At 43.0% G+C, this 25,572-nt stretch overlaps 2 protein-coding genes; one reads left to right on the top strand and one right to left on the bottom strand.

Annotated features, from left to right (window-relative positions):
* The first annotated feature begins 410 nt into the window (after positions 1-410).
* On the top strand, positions 411-1,349 carry GSTUM_00001134001 (uncharacterized protein). XM_002838513.2 has 2 exons: positions 411-681; positions 828-1,349. The coding sequence occupies exons 1-2, from the start codon at positions 493-495 to the stop codon at positions 1,140-1,142; spliced, it is 504 nt and encodes a 167-aa protein (XP_002838559.1). The 5' UTR covers positions 411-492; the 3' UTR covers positions 1,143-1,349.
* A 65-nt stretch (positions 1,350-1,414) lies between these two features.
* Positions 1,415-6,849, bottom strand: GSTUM_00001133001 (uncharacterized protein; the record flags this gene model as incomplete). Its single annotated transcript, XM_002838512.1, has 6 exons — positions 1,415-2,476; positions 2,540-2,671; positions 2,736-3,017; positions 3,075-3,682; positions 3,731-4,576; positions 4,677-6,849. 6 exons carry the CDS (start codon positions 6,847-6,849, stop codon positions 1,415-1,417), a joined length of 5,103 nt encoding a protein of 1,700 aa, XP_002838558.1.
* Between the last annotated feature and the right edge of the window lie 18,723 nt (positions 6,850-25,572).

Below are 25,572 nucleotides of genomic sequence, written 5' to 3'. Positions count from 1 at the left end.
TACTCGGCCCGAGCTAGCGTCCTACTGATATCAACCTTTATTTCCTGTAGCTTAGTGGGTAGAATGGTACGTGCTGCAGGTGATATAATGTGGGGATGGAATATCTTGTTCTTTACTCTCTGCTTGTATGGATAGGATGATGGAAAAGGGAAAAGAAGGAAACAAAGGAAAATCAGTAACGTCTAGCTATGATCATGATGTATGTCATTTGTTTTTTCTCTTTTTTTCTTCTCAGTTGAATTCAATCGCTTTGATTTGGACAAAATTATGGTACACACTTGATAAGCGCCGTACCACTGCTCCCCAACCTCGGATCCCTGCTCTGTACCATAAATTCATGGTAGACCCTTGTACCAGTAAGCAGATCCATCCCCTACCGGTACTCCACTCCAACTCCCCCTCACCCACCACCGCCAACGGCCACCACAATAAAAGCTCCCTCCGAACTCTGTAACCAACAAATCACCCTCCAAAAATAATATAACCCCAACAATGTCCTTCGCAGCAGCAAACAAACGCCTCCTAAAAGAATACAAAGCCCTGCTGAAGGAATCCCCGGAAGGCATCGCCGCCGGGCCCATCGACGAATCCAACCTCTTCGAATGGGAATGCTTAATCCAAGGTCCGGAGGAGACTCCATTCGAAGGCGGGGTTTTTCCCGCTACGCTCAGTTTTCCAAAGGTATGTAATGTATCTACCAGGCAGGGGCGGGCGGAAAGAGAAAAAAAAGATCAGAACCAATCTCTACCCAATTACTCGTGTACAAACAAAACAAGAAAAGGAAAAAGAAAATCTCTACTCCAGCCAGCTAACTAAGATATATACAGGACTACCCCCTTAATCCTCCCAAGATGAAATTCACCTGCGAAATGTTCCATCCGAATGTGTACAAGGACGGCACCGTGTGCATCTCAATACTACACTCTCCCGGTGACGACCCGAACCAGTATGAGGATGCCAGCGAGCGTTGGTCGCCAATACAGAGTGTTGAGAAGATACTCATCAGCGTCATGAGCATGCTTGCAGAGCCGAACGACGAGAGCGGCGCGAATATTGACGCTTCCAAGATTTGGAGGGATGACCGAAAGGAGTATGAGAAGAGGGTTAGGGCTTGTGCGAGGAGGGCATTGGGGCTTTTTTAATGTTTTCCATTTTTCATCTGCTTTGTGGGGTTGTCGTAGTAGAGTGGGTGGGGATGGGGGAAGAGTGAAGAAATGCTGAGCGGCATGGATGGGTGTAACGGAATAACAAGGGAATTGGGGAGTTTTTCCTTCTTTTTCTACCGGAGGCATTGGTTATCTGTATGCTCGATGGGATGGGGCAATACAATTAATAACAATTCTTCTGCGTCCAACTTCTGTGCGCGAGGTGGGAGCGTCGATAACTTACAGTACGACTAGCCAAGTCGAATGCACTATCCCCAGCCGTCAACCTCGTCCTCCATATCCACCACCTCGACATCCCCATCAACCTTGTCCCTCATCGCACTCATAAACTTCGTCGAGGTAACCAATGGGGCATACATGCTATCGAGCATCGTCCTAGGCCCCAGCTCCGAATCCCTCATGGACACCTTCTGGCACTTAATCCAGCAAATCTCGATGCCAGCCATGTACCAGACCAGCCCCCTCTCCCCTCCCCAACCCGAGTAGGCTGCGGAGGCCCTCAGTATAGCCCAGGGCGTGAAACTCGCGCCACCCTCCCTAATCCACCTTGCGACAACCGGATCCCGGGCCTGCTCCGCGGGCGGCATGATGTCCCGATAACGCTGGAGAAAGTTGGGCACTCCAGCCCTGAATTCATCCGGCCCACCACGCTTGTTGCGGATCCAGTCGGCCCAGTCCTGCCTTAGCAGCGTCAATTCCTTCGTCAAGTGCCGCAGCGTGATCCACAATGGACTCGTCTCGTCCTTTTGAGCAAACTCGTGTTCCCGCACGAACAATTCCACAATGTCACCATCGCGCTGGCCCTCAGATTTGCCGATGTCGTCGTGGAATGCCTGCTGCTTCTCATTCACTTTTGCGTCGGCGACTTGGAACAGCCGGTCGACTATATGAGTGGCCCCCGCACGAACTCTCGAACCTTTTTCCTTGTACGCTGGTATGGGTGCCCCAGAAAATTTTCTCCTTATCTCGTCGACCTTCCCGGGCCTAAGGCTCATGCCCTGCTTCGGTGCGTCAACAAGTAGTGAACATAGTTTCGCCAGCTTGAGCGCTTCGAGGTCGGCGATGTCGTTCTTCTCGTAGCAGCGCTTTTCCCAGATAGAGGTGCACTGTCCAAGGAAGTTGTCATTGAATGAGCTTCGCAGACCTATCTGTAGGAACCGCTCAAAGAAGCCGGGTTGGCTAGGATTCAGCCCGGAGACCCTCGTTTGCGATTTGTTGAACCAAGGGGCCACCATCGCATCAACTTCAACATACGTGGTGGGACTATTGGTGAACGGTTTTACCAGGCGTTCCTCCCAGCACACCCAGGGCTGTTTTGATCGGCATCATAATTAATAACACATCATTACTAAGGAAAGCGGGAAGTTGCAAACCTTATCTCCATCGTAATCACCTCCTGACAAAAGCGAGGCCAGACTTTGATCTCCTTGAGTGGAAAAAACAATCACATCCTGCAGTTCCCGGAGCGCTAGAGAATGGTAGGGTTGGATATCTACGGCTTTCACCTGGTTCCGTTAACTAACACAGATAGACTACGTAAACATCGAATGAGAATATCATGATCCATACCTTCTGAATGTCGGAGGGAATGTGCGCGGGGTTGCGCGCGACCAATATGTCGCCGGTAATGACCTGAGTCCGCCTCAACGTCTTTGGATCGAGGAAGCCGTTCGAAAATCTTAGCGAGACTTCCCCCTCCCTAAGGGTTCCGGTAGGATCCGCGACACAAAGGAGGGTCGTGGAATGCGGGATCCTAATATGAAGTTTTTCCTTCAATTCCTCGCAATATTGGTCTATCATTACCCTCACATGGTCCATAAGAACCCTGCAAGAACGGACGAGGAAGCCGCTCTACGACGGGTTAGCCTGAATTGAATAGCTTAGCGCCGTATATCTCATTGTGCATACCTCGAGCAGTAGAATCGCCATCTCATGCTTTGTGGAGGGCATGCTTCCAGTGACCTGGATACCATTAAATGATATCCTCGCTCTCCCTACGCTTCCGCGGTTGTAGATCCATTTCCTAAGCTCAACTGGTTTATCGATCACCTGGAACAGCTCGTCCAAGTCCTCTTCCAAATGCTCCTCTGTCAATTCTTTCAACGCCTGGAAGGGCACACCACGATTCTCAAGGATAGGAATCAACTGGATGTTGATGGTGGCGGGTCTAGGCTCGTGAGAAATGTGGAGGATGTCCAGGGTCATCCTCGCCCAGTCTTGGTCGTCTGCGTAACCGCTGTACTTCAATTGTGAGTCGGTTACTTTGATGAAAATTTCATCTGAGCTCCAGTCAATGCTAGGGTCAATCATCCAGACCCCTTTCGCTCCGCCAAGACGCGCTTGGACTGCCGTGGGAGTCTCATGCAGGTCAAGAATTCTGCGTATCTCCTGCATGACCTTTGGCGACACGACGGAGCACCCGTCATTCATAACCTCGCCAGTTGTAGACTTCATATCCCGCACTATCTCAACCTGGGAGGGTTCAAATTTAAAGGAGGGCACCGCAGTCGAGAATCCTTTTCTATGTTAGCACTATCAAGTACAAGTGAGAATCGCATACTCACCCAGGCTTATCCTGGACCAGAACTTGGGGACGGTGACATCTTCATTCCCTTCCAGAGGAATATGCCACTTGAGCAAGTCCTCCACACTCATCTCCCGTCTAATTTTTCTATCCAGCCCACGGAACCCTAGCCTAGCCATCTCATCCCTATCATCCCCGATACCCACACCCGACGTTGCGAACAGGACAGCCTGCACAAAGGTTTCATTGATGAAGGCCTTCTCGTCTTCCAGGGACCGCTTTCTTGACTTTCCCTCCTTCGCGTAGAAGCACCTCCACTTCCGATTGGCCAGCTCAATCTCCTCATTGACAAGCCAGTCTTCAACCCTCTGCGCCACCATACCTCCGGGGGTTGAGCCGTTCTGCCCACGGCTGGTCAAATCCGGCAGACGTAGGGTCAAGAACCTATCTGACCCAAATCGGTTGAAGAATCGATTTCCAGTGGATCTACCCAGAGGGTTTAACTGGATATCAAAAGCAATATCCTCCAGCTTTCGTGCCTTCGGATCCTTTAACGAGACCCTGCCTGTCATGTACAGCTTGTCTGTCCAGCCTGTTCGACCCTTGTACCCCCTCCAAGCCGACTCCGCGCTCTTTTCCAACATAGCGGCCCCGGGGCAGTACTGTTTCATGATCCCCAATACCTCAGCGTAAGTCTTTGCTGCGAACAAATCATCGCAGTAGTTATGGATGCTATCGGAAACATCACTGTTGGTGGGGAATACGCCATTACTCAAAGCTACTCGAGCCGCCTCATATTGGACATGGAAAGGCAGGGTGTGTAGGGGATGCTCGATATCCCTCAACGGCTCGTTTGCACTCCCTTGGTTCAGTGCCTCCTCCCGTCCTGGTGGAAGGAGACCTCCACGAATTAGTAAGCAAGATGGAAATTCATCGAGTGACAAGATATGACGGATATAGACGGCTGGGTATGGGGGGAAACTTACTCAACATCTCCGCCTCAAAAGCAGCATCCACCCTGAACTCGGGATCTTCATCATCTATCGCTCCTCCCCCGCCTGGACCCTCCCCACAAACTTTACCCCCTTCATAGCTTTGCTCACTCGGACCTGGACTGGGTCGTTGCGGGGTACCAGGAATCACCTGCCGAGATGCCTCAGGCCAACTACCACCCTTATCACTCACTCCATCAGGGGATTGTTCTGCCTCATGTTGTGCTGCGAAGTCCCAATGAACGTTTCCAGTCTCCTCCGCAGCCCGTAGCAATTCCGGCCCCAATGGCTTCTCGTCAAAGAACCCAACCAGCTCGGCCCTTTCCCGCTCTTCTCGTTCGCCGGTTTCCGAAGCTACGACGGATTGCGGAACAGGGGATAAGGGCGTGTGCTTAAAGCTTTCCGCCTGCCGAAGTGCTGCAGACTTCTGCTTCCTACGCGACGTTCGCGCTTGAGGCCTTGGTATAATCATTTCCTGCGGATAGAAACATTCGTCTTCCTCGGGTTCGTCGACATCTGTCCGGTCGTCTTCCGTCGCATTATCAGTTCTATGGCCCTGTGGATCGTACTGATCGGTGTCACTACGATATAGGATCGGCTTTTCCTTGCCGTCGCGGAAGCTGTCGTCACCGGTTATATCCGTCTGAAAAGTACTATTTTTCGGAGAAGAGAAGCTCCCTGCCGTGATGGACCTCGTAAAAACGCTCGACACAAACGAGCTTGGTGCCGAGCTACTGGCGGCACTGAGTGAGTGGTGGAATGGGTCACCATAACTACCCGAAGCATGCGAGTAGCCACTCCCATGTACCGGTTTGACAGGTACGCGTATCTCCTTTCTTCGCCTCTGGCCGAGCAATATCGGGCGCCTTTCATGGTCCTTTGAGCTAGAAACTCTGATGCTAGATACGCCGTATTCATCTTCGAGTTCTGTGGACACAGCTTTGCGCTCCCACTTGGGTTCGGCCACTGACGAACTCGCTGAGTGGAAGGTGTCATCCGAGTCCGACTCAGTGTCATTGTCCTCGTAACCAGCTACAAGCTGAGCCGGCCTTTGAACGGTATGAAACGGCGGTTCCGGTTGCCTGTCCCTCTTCCTCCACGATGGTTCTTGTACCCCCTGACGCGGGTCTCCCAGGTCCTCCCCTACCAATCGACGGGGCAACAGAGCTCGTGTCCCGCCGAACCTCCTTTCCTGCTCCTCTTGCCGTAGCCGCTCTCGTTCCTCCTTCCGTATCGTCTGTCGCGGGCGATGCTTATATCCTTCTCCTTCCTCCTCTTCACGTTTCTCCCACCCCCAGCGCGGAGCTTCTTGTTCATTCCCCGCCACCTCCATCTCATACCTGTGTTGAGCTAGTCCGGCCCGCTGCATTTTTTTCGGTTTTGCCAGCTCGTACTGGCTTTTCCGATTCCTTGGCCGCTCGGGAGAGCGCTGTTCCCCCCCCGTGATCATTTCCATCGGTGACAGGATTTTTCGCTGTCTCCGTCGCTGGCTAGACCCCTCGCGCGGCATGTCCTGTACCATGTTCGTGTTCTTTCGTTCTCTGGATGCCGCCAGTGACTCCATCGAGATTACCTCTTCGCATCTATTCTTCCCTCGCCCCTTGAAGACGATATCCTCCCTGTTCCGGTTAGACCCGAGATTCAATGTCGCGAAATCCTGGGTAACCTTCTGCGCTTCATACCTCTCATTGCATGGCCAAGTCTTTGGTTCCTCCTTGGGACAATCGCCGGAGCCAATGCCAAACAGACCGACGACCGATTCGTCTCTGTCCCGGAACTCTGCCAGCTTCTCGTCCAAGATGGACTCGTAAGCTTTCTCTAACTCGACTCTGACATCGACACCAGGCTTCCGGTCCTTAGGTATCCCTCGCTTCTTTACGACCTGCCCAAGAAGGTGAAAGGAGTCGTCGACCTCCTTCAACGAAAACTCAAGCAGAGCATCTAACTTTTGCACCCATGGACTAGTTACTGGGCCGCTGGAACGGGTACCGCTCCAGTTCGGCCGGGGTTGTTTAGGATGGGTATGGAACCCGTACACTCTGTTCAATTTATGCAGTCTTCTGCCCAGCTCAGTGTCGTTGGACTCCTCTCGAGGGTTCATTCGGACCGTTGCCAATGGCCCCCTCGATGTGGTTGCGGGCGCAAGCTGGGCCTTGGGGGAGGTCATTGAAAAAGTGGTGATAGTTTATTAAGAATATTAAAGGAACGCCTTTCTCGGTCAGTGAATAAAGCACGGGCGGGGTGCTGGCGGTAAAACATGATGGGGGTATCAAGGTATTTTATATATAGTTCAAACTGTCGGCCTGAAAAGTAGGGAGCACTCACACCAATACGAGAGAAATGGGAGAGGGATGGGGGGGCAGGATAAAGGGAAATGTACAGAGAAAACTAGGAATGGGAAATAGGAGGAAATAGGAATCCAGAGACGCTCACTCACATAAACGCTATTGGCAGCAACTTGCAGGAGGAAAAATACAAGGCTTTCAGTAAGTTATTTCAGGCTACTATTTGTATTACCGGAAGTTGGTATAAAAAAATAAGAATAAAAATAAAAATAAAATAAAAAATCTGTTTTTAAACAAACTAAACAATCAAACGACTGGTGGCATGATACCATAGCCAGGGAACAGAGGCGACAAGAATTAGAGGGGGGGTTCTGAATGAATTGGAAAGAGTGGGGGTGGGAGGGGGGTGGTAGGTTGTACGGCATAGTATAATTAGAGAATAGCAGGAAATAATTGAGATGTGCGGGCCGATGCGTCTCTTTTTCTACTCGACCGATAAAAGATTCCCAGGAGAACGCGTTTTCCCCTCTCCTCCTACTCCTCCTCGAACACTCACCTCCATCCTTCCTCTCTCCCACTTGTTCGGGGGGAGGGATATGTCATACATCTCTATCCCCCCCGGTGAGCAAAGAACGGTTCAATTCGCTTCAACCCGCTCACACCCCTTCCCTCTTCTCTCCGCCCCCATGCCTCCTTTCCCCTCCCCTCCCTTCCGTGCACTTTTGTGCTTCTAAACAAGGATCATTCATTATCTGCCCCCCCCCCTTCCCCCCCCTACTCATACTACCGGTATTACCTTTTCGCCAGCAAAGCCACTTTTGGGCAGACCACCGGCACCGGTACGATGCTCGAGCACAGATTACGGTACAGTATGGTAAAAAGTATGGTACTCGTACAGTACCGCCACTACGATCGTACGAGTAGATTAAATACTGTACCGCCTAAACTAAGCGGCAGTCACACGCAATTTCACTGGAGGAACGCCCAAAGGGGTTATTTGTTTACAACATTTGCTATCCCCTTCCTCTCCTCGAACGATTAACCAACTTCCTCCCCCCGCATAAAGTGGTAACAGGAGGGAGCTCAAGGAACGCGTTGAATGGTTTTCCTTGTCGCGTCATTCGTGTATGCGGTACTGGTATCTTGGGCGAAGTCATCTTCAAACTTCGCTAACACCCACCCCTCCATTTTCCACCAAAAATGGTTGAGAGACTTAAGGAAATTAATTACATTGTGTAGGGAACTACACAGAATCTCTGCATAAAAATTATGTCAATTTTTCCACTCCACCTTGAGTATTGAGAGATGTGTGGCTAGATTGCATGCTGTTGCAATGTATCATACCTTTTACATGGGAAACTCATAAAATATTACAAGTATCTTTTGTTCACAATTGTTATTTCTTGTACTACACTATGCCTATGAACTAATAAAGCTTGTTTATCACATATGAATAGTGATATCTGAATGGCTCACAAGGTTTCAGCAAAATTTTAAGGAAGTATTTGACAAACATGATTTGGATTTGAAATCATGATTTGAAATCATGATTTGAAATCATTGAGTGTTAGGTAATGTGATTTGAAATCATGATTTAAGAATATAGTTAATCTAAGATTTGTAAATGTGATTTGGATAATTGATATTGAGTATTACATATATATTAATAATGTAGACAAGTTAAATTTCTTTTGTCTATTCAGAGAATTGATAAATAGTTAAAAAGATGAAGTGATTTTATAGTTGTTTTATAGGAAAAGAATAATAAAAGAAGCTAATTAGTAATAAGAGGAAAATTGAAATAAAGAGTCTATAATCCTCCTTTACTCATATAGACTTTTACACTAATAGCTTAGTAATTATTACTTAATCTCTCTTTATCCTTATTTGAAATAGAATATATTATATATTAAAAACATAACAGTAATATACAAATAACATTATGAAAAAGCTAGGTTGATTTGTGAAATCATGATTCAGTCAGGAGATGTGTGGCAGCTTGTATTTTCAAATTGTAATTTTGAAAACGGTAAAGGTCTCATCTCCCATTAATGTTTGCAAAAATCCTCTCAAATACCACAGTACCCTCGGGAATATATTATGTAAGTTTTTTTAATAGTTAATTAATTAATTTTTAAAATTTTAATGTAAAGAAAATTTTTATATTGTATATAATTCAGAGAATGAAAAATGTAAGTACAGAATTGAGAATTAAATTAGCAAGAAGAAATTTACTAGCCATGTGAGCGGCGACAAGTCACTGAATTGTGTCCAATTCCCCCACATGTTGAGCATTTTTGTCTAGGACATACAGGCTCATCCGGTAAAATACCTAATTGATTGGCAATCAGTTGTCTTTGTTGAACTTCACCAACTCGAATGCGCTCTTTTCTGAGTCTTCCACAGGGCTTTCGAGTAATAGGCGGCTCCACATGTGGAGCAATAGGAATGATTCCCTCGTGGGGTACAGCTGGTATTCCATTTCCTTCATTATTCGTAATATCGACAGAAAGGAAGTTGTCCTCGTAAATCAATTTTCAGGTAGCAATGGAAAAGCTATTAGGGAGGTAGTTTTGGACAGGCTGCCATGATGTCAGTGATAACAAGATAAAGTATAAAAGTGCAAGACAAACCTGGTCGATAGTCAAGATACAAGTTAAAGCATGTCCACACGGAATGCCATTCTCCTGATAGTTAGAGCAAGAGCAAGTTCAATGGCCAAGGTCCACAAGTTTCACAGCTCCATTTGGCTGGGTAATATGTCTGTGATATTCATCTGCCATCAGATCAATATTTTATTTTGTCCACACCCTGCTTTGACCTAACAGTTGAGTACAGAATTTGGTATACATTATGGTAGGACTAGTCGCAGTGGCCTCTCTATATCATTCAAAGTGTTGACCCATAAGCTTATGCCAAATTGCGTTTAGTAACTCTACAATAGATAGCTCACGATCAAGCTTCAGAGTACTGTTAACTTACTTGACAATATTGGTAGTATCGTGGCCAAACCGCTTTCCCGGAAAGAAGGCCTTTGCCTAAAGTGTTGGATCAGCATTGCGCAAGTACTGCTCAGCCGTCGGCTTGACTTCCTGGACCTTCACCATTGCTGCTTCAAATAATTCAATACTTGGTGCCCTTACAACCGCCCAAAAGAGGTTGGATAAGCCTTTTCCATAGGCAGTTACAAGGTTCTCCTTGAGGTGCTGGCAGCAATAAGCTCGGATAATAGTAGCTGGTAGGTTCTCGGAGGCCCTCACCAAACCTTTATCACCGTCGCTCATGAGTATCACTTCCTCACTACTCATTTCTGGAATCGCCTGTAGGAGATTTGACAGAAAATACTCCCAAGAGGAAGCATTCTCAGTTTCCACAATCAACCAAGTAAGCAATAATGTCTTTCCATTTGCATCAACCGTTACGGCAAGTAGGAGAGTTTGCACAAACTTCGTTTTTAAGAAGGTTCCAACTGCAGCAATAAAGCGACAGCACAAGCGAAAAGAGTTCCGTGACTGGGAAGGACATATAAAGATTCTCCGAAATTGATGAGTGGCGTCCTCTGATGATAGGTGGATATATGTATTTGGATTTGCTTGTAAGACAGAGATAACATATTGAGGAAGCTGACGGAATCCCTCTCGTTGACCTTCAAGTGTATCATCTAGTAGATGACTCTTTAATCTAGATGCTCCTTTGTATAACAAGGTCTCTCCAAACTGGATACACAAATATTCGATAATTTCCCTAGGCTTAGTGGCTTGTGTAACATTTATATATCTAGGTATATGGTTTTGCAGCCAGGCTTGGGTACCAGATATACAAGTTCTTTTTTCATGATTGCCTGGAAGACATGTATGCTCAGTCACTAGAATGCCAATTTTAACATCCTCTTGGTTTGTATAGTGTGCTCTCACTTGCCACTGGCAGCCTTCAGTAGCACAAACATAGATAGCTCTTGTACTATCACGATCAAGAACTCTAAAGCTGAACTTTTCTTTAACTGACCAATCCTCAATGGCTTCTCGTACTTTCGTAAAGTTGGGAAAAAGTTGTCCCAGTGCCTGTGCACTAGGGAGTTGAGAGAGAGCAGACAAAATAGATAAGACTCCAAGTCTCAGAAATAGAACTAAAGAAAGACCAGCCAACGAGAGTGGAGACCGAGAAGTTAGAGAGCCAGAAGCCAGAGAGCCAGAAGCCAGAAAGCAAGGTGCTAGAGAGTGAGGAGCCAGAGAGCAAGGTGCCAAAGAGTGAGGAGTCAAAGAGTGTGGCGCCAGAGAGCAAGGAGCCAGAGAGAGAGGAGCCGGAGAACGAGGAGTTGGAGAGCTAGGAGCCGGAGTGCGAGGAGTCGGAGAGCTAGGAGCTGGAGTGCGAGGAGCCAGAGAGTGAAGAGCTGGAGAGCCAAGAGATGCAGAGAGAATGAAGTAGAGAGACAAAGGCTAGAAAGAGTGGAGAGCCCAAGGACAGGAAGAGCGAAAAACAAAATGCCTGAACAAGCCAGGAAAAGCCAAGAGAGACACAAAAGGTGGGAAGGCCACAGAGCAGAGAGCCGAAGGAGATGTCCAGAGAGGGAAGCTCTGAGAGGGAATACCAAAGGCTGGAGACCAAAGACCAGAGAGAGAGAAGACTAGTGAGTGACGAGAGCAGAGCAAAAACTCAAGGTGGGAGAGCCAGAGCCAGAAGGGAAGAGCTAGGAGCAGAGAGAGACGGGCAAAGAGAGGTGAGCAAAGAGAGGCGAGCGATGAGCTGAGAGTGAAGCCTGAAGAGGAATGGACAGAGTACAGGACAAAGACCAGGAAGAGCAAGAAGTCTCAGGAGAGGAAGAGGAAAGAGCAAAACGCCAGAGCAACCGGAGAAGAGCTAAAGGAAAAGCGAAAAAAGCGAAAATGGAGGAGCTGAGAGCGAGGAAGACCTCCAGAGAGAAAGTACCAGCAAGCGAATACTGGAGGTGGGAGAGTGAGGAGCAAAGAGGGAAGACTGGTGAACGAAGACTGGACAGCAAGAAGAGGAGAGCGAAGGAACAAGAGCGACAAGAGGAGACCCAAGAGCGCAGAGCAGAGGGCAGAGCATGGCGCCCAAGACCAGGAAGAGCACAGTACCCAAAGTCAGCAAAACTGAACACTAAAAGACCAGAAAAAGCCGAAAGCCAAGGGCGGAGCGAAGACTGAGCAGCAAAAAACCAGATGGAGCTGAGAGAGAGATGCGGCAGTAGGAGCAAGAGTGGGGAATAAGGGCAGATGTAGATTGGCTGAAAAGATGAAGTAGCAGAAGGGGAGGAAGTTTGTAGGGAAAAACTAAGTTGAGTGGGAGAAAACAAAATGGTGAAGTAGAAAATATTTCTTCTCATATTCTGCCAATTCCCTATTACAACTGCCAAGACTAAGTAAATAATTTATAACCAGAAACCTAATTTGTATTTTATTTACATAGTAGAACTTACATAATATATTCCCGTGGTATTTGAGGATACAGTGGCATTTGAGGGGATTTTTGCAAACATTGATGGGAGATGAGACCTTTACCGTTTTGAAAAATCATGTTTTTAGAATTTAAACATGTATTTTCAAATCAAAAAATCATGATTTAAAATACAAATCAAGTCTGCTAAATACCTTGTAATATTTTTTACCAAGTAAGAGAGTTGAGATTTTGGCAAAGTAAAAATTGTACTAAAGGTTAAAGTCATAGGTTTGAGGATAAAAAATTCTATTTTATAAGCATTTCATAACTCCAACTACTCTAGAAAAAGACTATAATAATATTATAATACATATTAACTTTTGTTAAAAATTGCAACTTTCCAAAGAGTAATAGGATTTTAGGTAAAAAAAACAAGAATAGTTTTCTAAGAAATAGGTGTAGATGATAAATTTACTTACTACAATATAGTCTGCTTGGAATTACAATATTGTTAATTTAGTAGTACATATTATATTTTATATAGGTTGACTTTATTACTGACAATTTTCTTAATTTGTTGCAAGCACAATCAGATTTACTTCTTTCTATATTATTAGGAACAATTAAGAAGTAGATGCTGATTATAATAATAAAATATTCTATTTTCTACAAATTATAGTTATAAAGCTTAACTTTGAAAACTAGTAATTTAATACATTTCATACTGATTTCTTCTATACTTATCACGAATGTGGCTTGGTGAGGAAAGGGTTTTCACGTGATACATGGTTATGAGTCACAGGTATGTTATTGTTTCACACATATGACTCATTCGAGTCATATGATTTGTTATATGTAGGATTTGTAATGCTTTTACAAATGGCTTAAATATGTGTCATGAGATGTACGCCTGACGAGTATGCCTTGCAAGTGTGCCTTGCGGGTATGTCTTGCGCATATGATTTATGTTTTGCACATGACCTCGTTATGAGGTCATGGGTTTCACGCATATGACTCAATCGTGTCATATGATTTGTTTATTGTGTTATGATTGGTTTATGAGTTTTTGTACATGACCTCACTATGAGGTCATGGGTTTTGAGCATTTGACCATCTTGGTCACATGATTAGTTTGTTATGATTTGGTTGTGCACATGAGACCACTTTGGGTCACATGACTATGGGTGGGAAGAATACTATATTAGGAGTCCGATACGGCCGAGGAGGGTAGGTTCTTCACACTTTGCTCTAAGTACTTTTCCTACTTATTACTTTTAACGAATATAAAACACCTTACGATCTCTATCTTTATTGCAACGTTATCATTATGCCACGGAAAGTTCGTCACGAAGAAGAGTTAGAGAAAGCTTATGATAGGCATTCTCCATAGAAGACAAAGGTCTTGTACTATCGGTAACATAGGCAGAGGCCTAGTACTATCGTATGACTAAGGAAAGAAATAGAAAGAGAAGAGAAGTATCATTTCCAGTCACCAAGAACTAACTATCCAAGGAGGAATTGTTACATTACCAAGCGTCACCTAGTGCAACGCTAAATGATATAAGACGGCATCCTTCAACAAAGAAAGGGAAGGAAATATCGACATCGACAATCAAATCCTTAACCTAGCAAGATTTAGTGACACCCTAGCTCACATTTCAGCAGAGCTCTCAAGGGCGGCAAGCCCAGTAACCCCAGAGAAAGGATCACCAGTCGATAGCTCACATGCAGGAACTTCACGACCCGAGAGAATATCGGGATCAGCAGTACCTGGGCCACCTGCCCCGGCCCCTCCTGCGCCAGACACTAGCATACTTGGAATGACTGTTAATCAGTTTCAGACATTTCTAGCAGTAACACAAAACACAGGACAAGGAAACATCCAACGACCGAAAGTAAAAGAACCCGACATATATGAAGAAGCCAAAGATAAGCTACTAATATTCCTGGCACAATGTGAAGGATATTTTGCTGATAAGAGATATGGAGAACACCACGATGAGATCAAGATTCCATATGTGGAATCTCTACTAAGAGGACTTGTAGAGCAATGGATCATGTCGTTCCAAGATGAAAGAAAGCAGAGGAAATGGGTCACGTACGAAGAGTTCGAGGCGATACACTTTGAACAATTCGGGGATCCCAACGCCAAGGAGATAGTGAGACGAAAGCTGGAAAAACTCCAAAAAGGAAAACAAACTTTTTCGGCATACTGGAACGAATGCCGACTATTGGAATACGAGGCTGAGTTTGATGGTTCTACCCTCTACATCATCCTTCTGAGAAACTGTAGTTAAAAACTCTGAGAAGCATGACGAATCTCCGACTCAGGTTACACCACAGCAGAACGATTTGCAAGATGGGCCATGGATAAGGAAAGTTAGCTAAACATGGTTCGAAACAACTCAAAGAAAACTATAGCATACAGAGTGGCCCAATCATCTAGGAACATGGATGGAACCTTCAAACCCCAAGCAGTTGGAGGTAAGAGTTGAGTATTACGACCAGGCGAGCCAATGGAGTTGGACAAATCAAGGGCAGAACCTGCTCTGAAGCTGTCCAAGGAAGAATACGCTAGAAGAATGAATAGAAAACTCTGCTTAAGGTCTGGAAAAGCTGGACATTGGATACGGGAATGCAGAAGCGGACCCGACAGTGGATACCAAGACAACAGAGCTGCCGGAAATAATCGCTTCCAAACTAAAAAGAGGAGCAATATTAGTGAAATAATCACAAAAGATATACCGGCAGAAAATGATGAGGGTCTCCAGTAAACCGTAGTCTGGGAGACCCAAGATGTAGACCTGGAAAATCCATCAAAGTAGTGAAATACTACACGGCACTACACACGTAAAGAGGAGAAGAAGATGGAGATCATGTGATGATCGAAACGAGGATATATAATGAAAAAGACGAAGAAACAACAATATATGCAATACTCGACTCTGAGGCTATTGATGATTGTATCGATAAGGAAATCAGGGACAAATATAGCCTCCATATCAAAGAAGCGAAGAAAGCGAGACTAGTCTACCTAGCGGATGGAAGGCCAAGTGCAATGGGTCCTATAACCAATACGGCAATAGTACCTATGGACATTGTCAGCTATAGGGAAATGGCAACTGTTTAGGTAGCAGATCTCAAGAACCATGAGATAGTCTTCAGGATGCCATGGTTGCCAAAACATAATCTGACAATCGAGTGGAACGAGAATAAGATAACCTTTCCAAGTGAGCTATATGCGACACTATGTCTTAACAGTTCCCCTACAGTCTACTTGATACTAGTATGAGAAGCGGAAGAAGAAACTTCGCATGCAAAGTTTGCTGAGATGCAGCAAGATAAGAGAGTCCAGATACAAAAACTGGACCAAGAGGCAAAAGTGCCTACTAAGGGTTCCAAAGCGGCAGCAGGACACGACATGTATGCCAACGAAGGAATCAAGATACCTGCCAATGGGCAGGCAATGATAGCAACAGGAATAGCCATCGGACTACCAGAAGGCACCTATGGATGGATACCACCCCGCAGTGGTCTAGCAGTCATACATCAACTCATGACCATGGTAGGGGTGATCAATGTTGACTATACAGGTGAAATCAAAGTGGTCCTGCCCAACCTGGCTTAAGAGGACTACGAAGTCTAAAAGGGTGATTGAATCGCACAGTTGATCATCGAAAAAATCAACAAAAAGGCTCTGTACGAAGTAGATCAACTGGAAGAAACCAAGAGAGGAGACAAGAAATTTGGAAGCACAGAGCAAACCCAGCCTGATACAACAAAAGAAATCGAGATCAAAGAGATTACAGCACAGGCCTTTGGGTGGTACTATCGAAGAGGAGATACAACAGGAATTCTCAAATAGATATATGAAGACAAAAAAGCTGTCCTAGCGAAAATCAACATCAGCACAGATCTAGCAATTTTAGACAAGAAATACCCAAGCCAAAAGTAATGGAAAAGGTTTATTCCAAAGGAATATCATTGATTCATAAACCTATTCCAAGAAGAGGAAGTTACGGAGCTACCACCTCGGAGACCATTAATCGATAATGAAATTCAACTGGACAAAGGCGAGAAAACGGGAAAAACAAAAGAGATTTCCTACAAGAAGTTATACCAACTAGGAGAAGCGGTGATCGAAGAACTTAGGAAGTACAACGAGCAAAACTTAAAGTAAGGATGGATCAGAGACTCCTTCGCATCAGGAGGATCTCCAATACTATTCATCAAAAAGAAAGATAGAAAAATGAGACTCTGTATGGACCATGGAGCCCTCAATTTTGTTACCAAGAAAGATCGATATCCACTACCCTTAATTGGTGAGGCACTGGATAGACTACGATCAGCAAAATACTTCACCAAACTCGACATTAAGGACACATACCACAATATACACATCAAGGCAGGAGACGAATAGAAGACTACATTGGCCTCAAGATACGGAATTTTCAAATACTTGGTTATGCCTTTTGGGCTAACCAATGCACCAGCTTCATTCCAAAGATGAATTAACAAGGTACTCAATAAGTATCTCGACCTATATTGCATGGTATAATTGGACGATGTACTCATCTACTTGGAAAACATGCAACAATACGAGAAGGATATCAGCAATATTATAACCACAATACAAGAATCAGGAATGAAGATCAAACCAATAAAATGCGAATACCACAAAGAAGAAATGGAATACCTCAGATTTATCATCAATCGAAGTGGTGTCAAGGTCAACCCAGTCAAAACAGTAGTAATATAGGATTGGGCCAAACCAAACAATAAAACAGATGTTCAATGCTTTATAGGATTTTGCAACTTTTATCAAAGGTTCATAGAGGAATTTAGCAGGCGTGCAAAACCACTCTATAACCTAACAAAGAAAGACAAGAAATAGGAATGGAGCGAAACGGAACAGAGAGCATATGATGCAATACGAACGTACCTAACATCGGCACCCATACTGGTTCTTTTCGATGCAAACCGAAGGACAATGATCGAAACGGACGCCTCACAATATGGGTGCTCAGGCATACTATCGCAACAATGTGATAACAGAAAATGGAGGCCAGTGTCTTATCGATCGAAGACAATGACCCCCACAGAGTACAACTACGACATTGTAAACAAAGAACTATTAGTGATAGTTTAAGCATTAAAGGAATGAAGGAGATACCTTCTGAACAATGACCAGCCAGTCCGAGTTCTAACCGACGATCAGAATCTGGTCCCGTTCATCAGTATGAAAGAACTGAACGACTGCCAGATGAGGTGGATGGAACACCTCTGAAAATATAACTTCAAAATCGAATACCGACCAGGCAAAGAGAGTGTAAAGTCATATGCTCTCACAAGGATTGCAAGCGACAAACCACAAACAAAAGAAGACGAAAGGATCCAACAAAAAACACAAACACTATTACCAAAAACCTACTTCAAGGCAATAGAGGTTATCTAATTCACATCAACGGAGGAAAGGAAAATTGAGAAGGCAAACGAAAGGGACAAAACAATTCAGACAATAAGAGAAGCATTGAAGGAAGGAAAAAAGGAGATAAAAAAAATTGCTTTCGGTTTATACCAAAGGGAAGATGGAAACATGTGGTACAATGGAAAACAATAGATTCCGGAAAAAGAAGAGATAAGGACAGACATCATACCATAACACCACGATATCTAAACGGCAGGACATGGAGAAACGGCTAACACCACGGAATTCACCACTAGGTCATTCTATTGGCTAGGACTGCGTGAAGATGTCAAACGATATGTCAAAAACTGTGACATATGCCAAATGACGAAAAGGGCTAAACATACTCCATATGGATTACTGCAATTGAACAAAGTTCCCGAATGACCATGGGAAACAATTACTATGAATATCATCACGGACCTACCAGCATCGGACAATTGCAATAGCATCCTGGTGTTAGTGGATCGTCTGACTAAAATGAGTCATTTCATTCCAGACAAAAAGATATCGACATGAGGGATTTTATATAAATATTCTTCCGAGAAGTATTCCGACATCATGGCCTCTCAAAGAATATCATTACTGCCCGAAGAATGCTATTCACATCATGACTATGGAAGAAGGTAAAGAGAGAAATGAGAATACAAAACAGGATGAGTATAGCATTTCACCCGCAAATGGATGGACAAATGGAACGGGTAAACATGATACTCAAACAATATTTATGGGCCTACGTGAATTACCAACAAGATGATTGGTACAAACTTTTATCAATGGCCGAATTCGCATATGACAATGGAAAGCAAGAAATGATTGGCAGGACACCCTACTTCACGAATTACAGACAACATCCATAAAGTTTGACCACATATCATACAATTAATAATGTGATACCGGATAAAACTGATATGGAGAAACTACACGACACATTACAATATGAAATGAGTGAAGCACAACAAAGGCAAAAAGTACAATATGATAAGCACTGAAGACCGGATCTGAACATACAACTGGGAGATATGGTATGGCTAATACCATGCAATATCTATATGATGTGAGCATCAAAGAAATTGGACTAAAAGAAAAGCGGACCATTCTGGATACTGGAAAGGGTGGGCAGCTGAGCTTATAAACTCGATCTTCGATACTCGATGCGAATACACAACACATTCCACATCTCACTTCTCGAATTACACAATAACAACAAGTTTCCCTTACAAACAATTATTCCTCCTCCTCCGATCAAACCTGATAGAGAACCAGAATACGAGCTTGACGAAATAGTCGATTATCGCTTCTTCCATGGTCACCTCCAATACTGAGACAAGTGGACAGGATATTCGCCCGAACACGATTAAACTTAGTACTTCACACACAACTTCGAACACCCACAAGATGCCCTCTCCACCTTCCACCAGCAATACCCAGGCATGCCCGGCCCAGGTAACGATCACGTTTAACTAAGACAAAGGTGACAGAAAGGCTCCCATGTCATTGCAACAACAGGAGGGCTGGGGCGATAGCCCACGCCAAACTACACCGACCAGCCCCGAAAACCCATTCATCCGGCCGACAGAGGAAGAACTCAGGGAAAGGGAAAAACAAGAACAGCATAATGCCATGTCATAGACGGTATGCTATGACGATGGATGTCCCACACACTACGGAGACAAGGGGGGCTCGGAATGGTTCCCGAGAGAATACCAAAAGTTTGGTCAGTGCCCGGACCATGTCCTAAAGCACTAAAAACAGTGCTTTAACAACACATGCAAAATGCACAGAATGAAGAAAGTCTCTGCAGGATACTATCCGCAGATGGATGGGACAAAGAAAGAGTTGGAAAGAAAAGATGCCATGGTATGGCAGAGAGTTAGGGCCTCAAGGATGAGGCCCAGGGAGGGGGGAGCCCAAAACTCATTGACGGAAATGGAACCGGATGACAGGAGCCCAAACAGGCAAATCCAAGGACTTAGGGAACAACTTGGTCAGGCCGAGGACACAAATTTGGCAAACAACAAACCAATCGCTGAGCTATGACAGCTGAACGATGTTCAGAGGTACATGATCAAGATGGCGAACCTCAACTTGGAAATGGTGAGGGTAAGATGGATGGAAGCGGACGACAAGTTCAATAGGCTTTCAAGGTCTATGTGATGGGCAGGACGGGAACTATTGAAGCTTGTGGAAAGAGCCTGATGGGACTCAGGTTTAGGGTGAGAGGAGCTAATGTCACAAATATGGCTTGGCGAGAAAAAGGCTTTTACGTGATACATGGCTATGAGTCACAGGTATGTTATTGTTTCATACATATGACTCATTCAAGTCATATGATTTGTTATATATGGGAATTGTGATGCTTTCACAAATGGCTCAAATATGAGTCATCAGATGTGCGCCTGACGAGTATGCCTTGCATGTGTGCCTTGCGGGTATGCCTTGTGCATATGATTTATGTTTTGCACATGACCTCATTATAAGGTCATGGGTTTCACTCATATGACTCAATCGTGTCATATGATTTGTTTATTGTGTTATGATTGGTTTATGAGTTTTTGTACATGACCTCGCCATGAGGTCATGGGTTTTGAGCATGTGACCATCTTGGTCACATGATTAGTTTGTTATGATTTGGTTTCGCACATGTGACTACTTTGGGTCACATGACTACGAGCAGGAAGAACACTATATAAGGAGGCCGATGTGGTCGAGGAGAGGTTCTTCACGCTTTGTTCTAAGTACTTTTCCTACTTATTACTTTAAAGAATATAAAACACCTTACAATCTTTATCTTTATTGCAATATTATCGTTACGCCAAGGAAAGTTTGTCACGAAGAAGTGTCAGAGAAAGCTTACGATAGGCATTCCCGATAGAAGACAAACGTCTTGTACTATTGCTAACGTAGGCAGAGGCCTAGTGCTATTGTAAGACTAAGGAAAGAAATAGAAGGAGAAGAGCAGTATCGTTTCCTGTTGCCAAGAACTAACTATCCAAGCAGGGATCGTTAGAATACTACTAGAATAAGATTTCCTTATATATACCAAGAACAGCCATACCTAAGATGCATAGTAGTAACTGATAAAGTATTATAAAGTGGAATTGGAAGATATTATCTTATTGTGATAGGAATTAAGTCATTAAAATCATACCAAAGATATATGAGTCTTATACTGAAACTGAAATTAGTTGTTGATCTTAATAATTGTGGGTCCATATACAGTTACCCTACCAAGGAATCAATTCAACTTTTAAATGATATGAGTTTAACATGATTGAATCTTTATGTATTGTATAGAATATTGTACTTTGTGAAAGATTAGAGTATTTATTTTCATATTACTTCATGTAAATTTTGTTTTTATGTTATATTTTCTTAATTTATCATATGTTTGTTAAATTTTCTCTTATTTTCTTAGTTATTTTTGAATAATTCCTCTTATTATATATTGGATTTAAATTAATAACCAGATTATATAACTAGAAGCAACTTTTTTTTTGATGAGAGATTGAGACTTATTTATAGAAATTTAATAATACTTTTTCCTTTATTACTACTAAGTACTTGCTTGTATGAAAATAAAGTAAATTAATAAAGATTTCAGTAATAGTTCAGTATACTAATACGGTTAAAATTTCTGTTACTTTATTTGAGAATAGTTGCATAGGTCATAACTTAATTTTTTATCTTACTTTGCGTCTTTGTATATTATAAGTATGTATTATAAATCAAGATATCTCTCACAGATATAACAGGTTTTGCACATGACTCGACTATGAGTTATGGGTTTTACACATCTGACTCACTTGAGTCATATGACTTGTTCATGCTATGATTTGTTATATTTGATATGTAACTTGATTATGAGTTATGAGACATATCCCTTACAGGTATATCTTGTCAGTATGCCTCGCATATATGAATTGTTATATTTCGCATATGACTTGATTAGAAGTTATGGGTTTTGTGCATATGACTCATATGAGTCATATGACTTGTTCATATTATGGTTAGTTATGTTTCACACATGACGGGATTATGATTCATTATAATGATCCCTCTTTTGATGGCTAGTTTTTGGAGATGAGGAATGATATTTGTCTTCTTTTGTCTTTTTCTCACCTTATAATAATACTAGGCCTCTGCCTATGTTACTGATAGTACAAGACCTTCATTTTCTATTGGGAATGTGCATCGTAAGCTTTCTCTAACTCTTCTTCATGAAGAGCTTTCATGACCTAATAATAATAAAGGCGGTGATGATGATAAAGAGCGTAAAGGAATTTTATCTTTGTTTAAAGTAATATGTAGGAAAAGTACTTACAATTCTATCTAATTATATTTAAACATGTACCATGAACACTAGCATACAAGGAGCCCTGGAGCCAGGCCCCCAGATTAGAGCAACCTAGATACAACTAACTACGAACTAACTAAACTTGCAACCTCATACCTTGAACACGCCCATGCCATATCCCAACATGAATACTAAATACAAAGCCAGCGACTGTTAAGAAAATCCTCTTTGGCCCAGCCTACCTGCCAGCCAAGTAACCTGTACAAAATACAAAAATCCACTACGGCTACCTAAATGTGACCAAGTAATAACCTCTCACACTGTAGCAACTCCAATGATGGAGCCCACTCAATGATCCTGGGACACTCCCACCAGCCACCAGGCACTCCCCCCTATTCTAAAAACTAAACAAACACCCAACTACCCAAGTATGTACACCCAAAGGAAAGCAGTGTTAGAGTGTGAGGGCTCACTAACTGAGGGGGTACAAACCATCGTGTAGAATCATCAGGGTACAACATCGGCAGTTCAGCCTATAAACCTCAGCAGAAGTAGCCAGAATGAAATAGTACTTTAGCAGTCGACAATTGGCTGAATAAGTCCAGGAAGTCAACTTTTCCTCTAACTCTCCAGCACCCTGCACAGGTGGCAATGATACTGTGAACTCTGTGGTAACCAGTTTGTCATAGTAAACTAGCATAGGTGATGACCTTTCTGAGTCAGGAATAAGTGGCATGTATGAGGTCCGGTCTTGTTTGACCTGGCGCTTCTGGTTTTTCTTTTGCTTCCCACCCCCAGGTGCAGGTCTAATAATAGGAGTTGACAGGTTACCCTCATTACCACCTACCATCCTAAGGGAGATGCCCCTAGAGGTGTTATCCAGACAAGTCATGGGCTCAGCCACAGAGGACTCAGGCACCTGCACTCCTAAAAGGAGTGATACCACCATACCAGAATCCACCCCACCAATACCAGTAGCAAGAGCCTCAACTGGACCTAATGAATCAGGGACTTGTCCACAAACACCACCACCTACAACTGAAGCTGCAGGATGGGCTGTAATAACCTCTAGTACAACATTCCTGTGAGTGAGATCTACAGCTGGACCCTGACAATTCTGAAGATCTAGCCTACTCCTGACAACCGAGACTATCATAGTAACCAAAGTGACCAAGGGGAAAGGTGAAGAGGAGATATCCGTTGAAGGTTCTGCCACCAACATCATGAGATAACCATAATTAAGAACTAATTCAATCTCAAGAGGAGCCGACACAGTAGTTATCACTTTGTTAGGTGGATGAAATAACTGAGAAAGAACAAAGATGTGATTTGGAAGGCAAGAGACTTTAGCCTTTCAGGCGAAATTCTTCTCACTGGAATGAGACAGAACCACTGTCAAATGTAAAGTGGATGTGGTAGAAGGAGTAGACGCTTGCTTAGCCATTGTGACAGTGAGGAGGCAACTGTAGGGAACAGCCTGAATGATAAGTAATGCAAAGAAAGAACTTCTAGCAAACATAGGAGAAGGTATAACAACAATGTTTCTCAAATGTAATTGAAGTTCAAGACTTGAAGCCGATTGTGAGATAGAAATTAGGTGCTGTGATTGGATTGACACCAAACCTTCGTGTTCCAATATGGGGTGAAAGAAGGAGGAAAATTGCTTAGAAACAAGCATGAAGAAAGTATCCTCTTCGGCCATAGCAGCCTCCTAATATAGTGTTCTTCACATCCTAAGTCATGTGACCCAAGGTGATCACATGTGCTAAACCAAATTATAATAAACTAATTATATGACCAAAGTGGTCACATGTACAAAACCGATAACCTCGAAGCAAGGTCATGTGCAAAACTTCATAAACCAATCATGACACAATAATCAAGTCATATGATCCAAAGTAGTCACATGTGCAAAACTGATGACCTTATAAGAAGGTCATGTGCAAAATATAAATCATATGTGCAAGCCATACCCTCAACACATACCTCCAAGGTATACTTGCCAGGTGCATGCCCCATGACTCATAATCAAGTTCTGTACGAAACATAACAAATCATAATCTACACAAGTCATATGATCAAGGTGGTCATATGTGCCAAACAATAACATACCTATGGCTCATAATCATAAGTCACATGATTTGTTATAAGGTTTTTCATAAGTCTCATAGTTATGAGTTATTAGCGCTGGGGTTGGCAGAAAAGCGCTATATAAGGAGGCCAGCAAGACTGAGGAGGATAGGTTCTTCATGCTATATTCTAAGTAATGTCATTACATATTACTTCATGAATAAAATATCTTTACACTCTTTATCACAATTAGATTCCTCTCAAGCTTAAGTGCTATATCACTATATGGCTTAATGATAGGCATCAACTAATTGAGTATTGATAACACAAGCTAAAGGACTTAAGAATTATAGGAGAGAAATAAGAGATATATTTTGGAGAAAATATATATCAAGAAAAGATGTAATATTATCTCTCTTAATGGAGAATTGTCTTGGTTTTTCTTACTTAATTGTGGTTTTCTAATTGCGTATACTATGAGCTACTGCTTAGAGGAGTTTTCTCTACCTAAGTACTTTAGTTGGATGATTTTCCTTCAAGCTGCTTGGACCTGAACAGGAGTAGAGGTGTAGGTCTACATACTATTAAGTAATCTGATGCATGTACCTTAACTTGTTTTAGATGACTAATGAAACTAAATGTATTTAAAACAGGAAGAAAGAAAAAGCTTCCAATTACTACTCTAAATTTGTAAGTACTCAACTCCTGTAGCCTTATCAAGTCTTCTTCTATGTTTAGTCTAAAGACCCTTCCTCGTAGCCCATACTGCTTTATAATATTCTAACTAACACAAGGTTAAAGTATATTAGCTATGATAACTCAAATGTGCTGACAGTGCTAAAAGCTCTTTATCTCAATGTAATATTAGTAGTAAACTACTAGATCTGTTGGAAGTCTATCCAACCAGTAAATTCTAAACTCTTATCTTTTCATCACTATATACCTTGTGTAGCTTAGTGAATATATATTAAGAATTTAGTTTTTTTATTATTATATATTTATTATTTATAAAGATGAAGTTGTATACAGTATGAGCAATGATATAAATAAAACTGTAAACACTTGCATCTCTCTAGTAGACAGGTAAAAATGCTAGAACTTCAAGATTGTGTAGTGTGGAATCAAGTATATATTTTATCTACAATACAACCTATTCTTACTATATAAGTGAACTTAGTACTAAGAGCAATTAAACTCCAAACAATAAGAAAGATAAAAGTAACAACTCCTCTGAATATCTGGCCTTGAAAGCACTATAATGGGTGTTCCTTATAGGAAGATGGATTACAAGGTTACGACTTCACCAAAGTTGTTTTTCTTAAAATAAAGATAAAGATAAATTAACTACAGAGTTGAAAAAACAAAATAGTAAAA

Source organism: Tuber melanosporum (assembly GCF_000151645.1).
Source record: "Tuber melanosporum whole genome shotgun sequence assembly, scaffold_254, strain Mel28".
Classification (NCBI taxonomy): domain Eukaryota; kingdom Fungi; phylum Ascomycota; class Pezizomycetes; order Pezizales; family Tuberaceae; genus Tuber; species Tuber melanosporum.
Note: the sequence above shows the minus strand (reverse complement) of the source record. Positions and strands in the feature narration are given on the sequence as shown.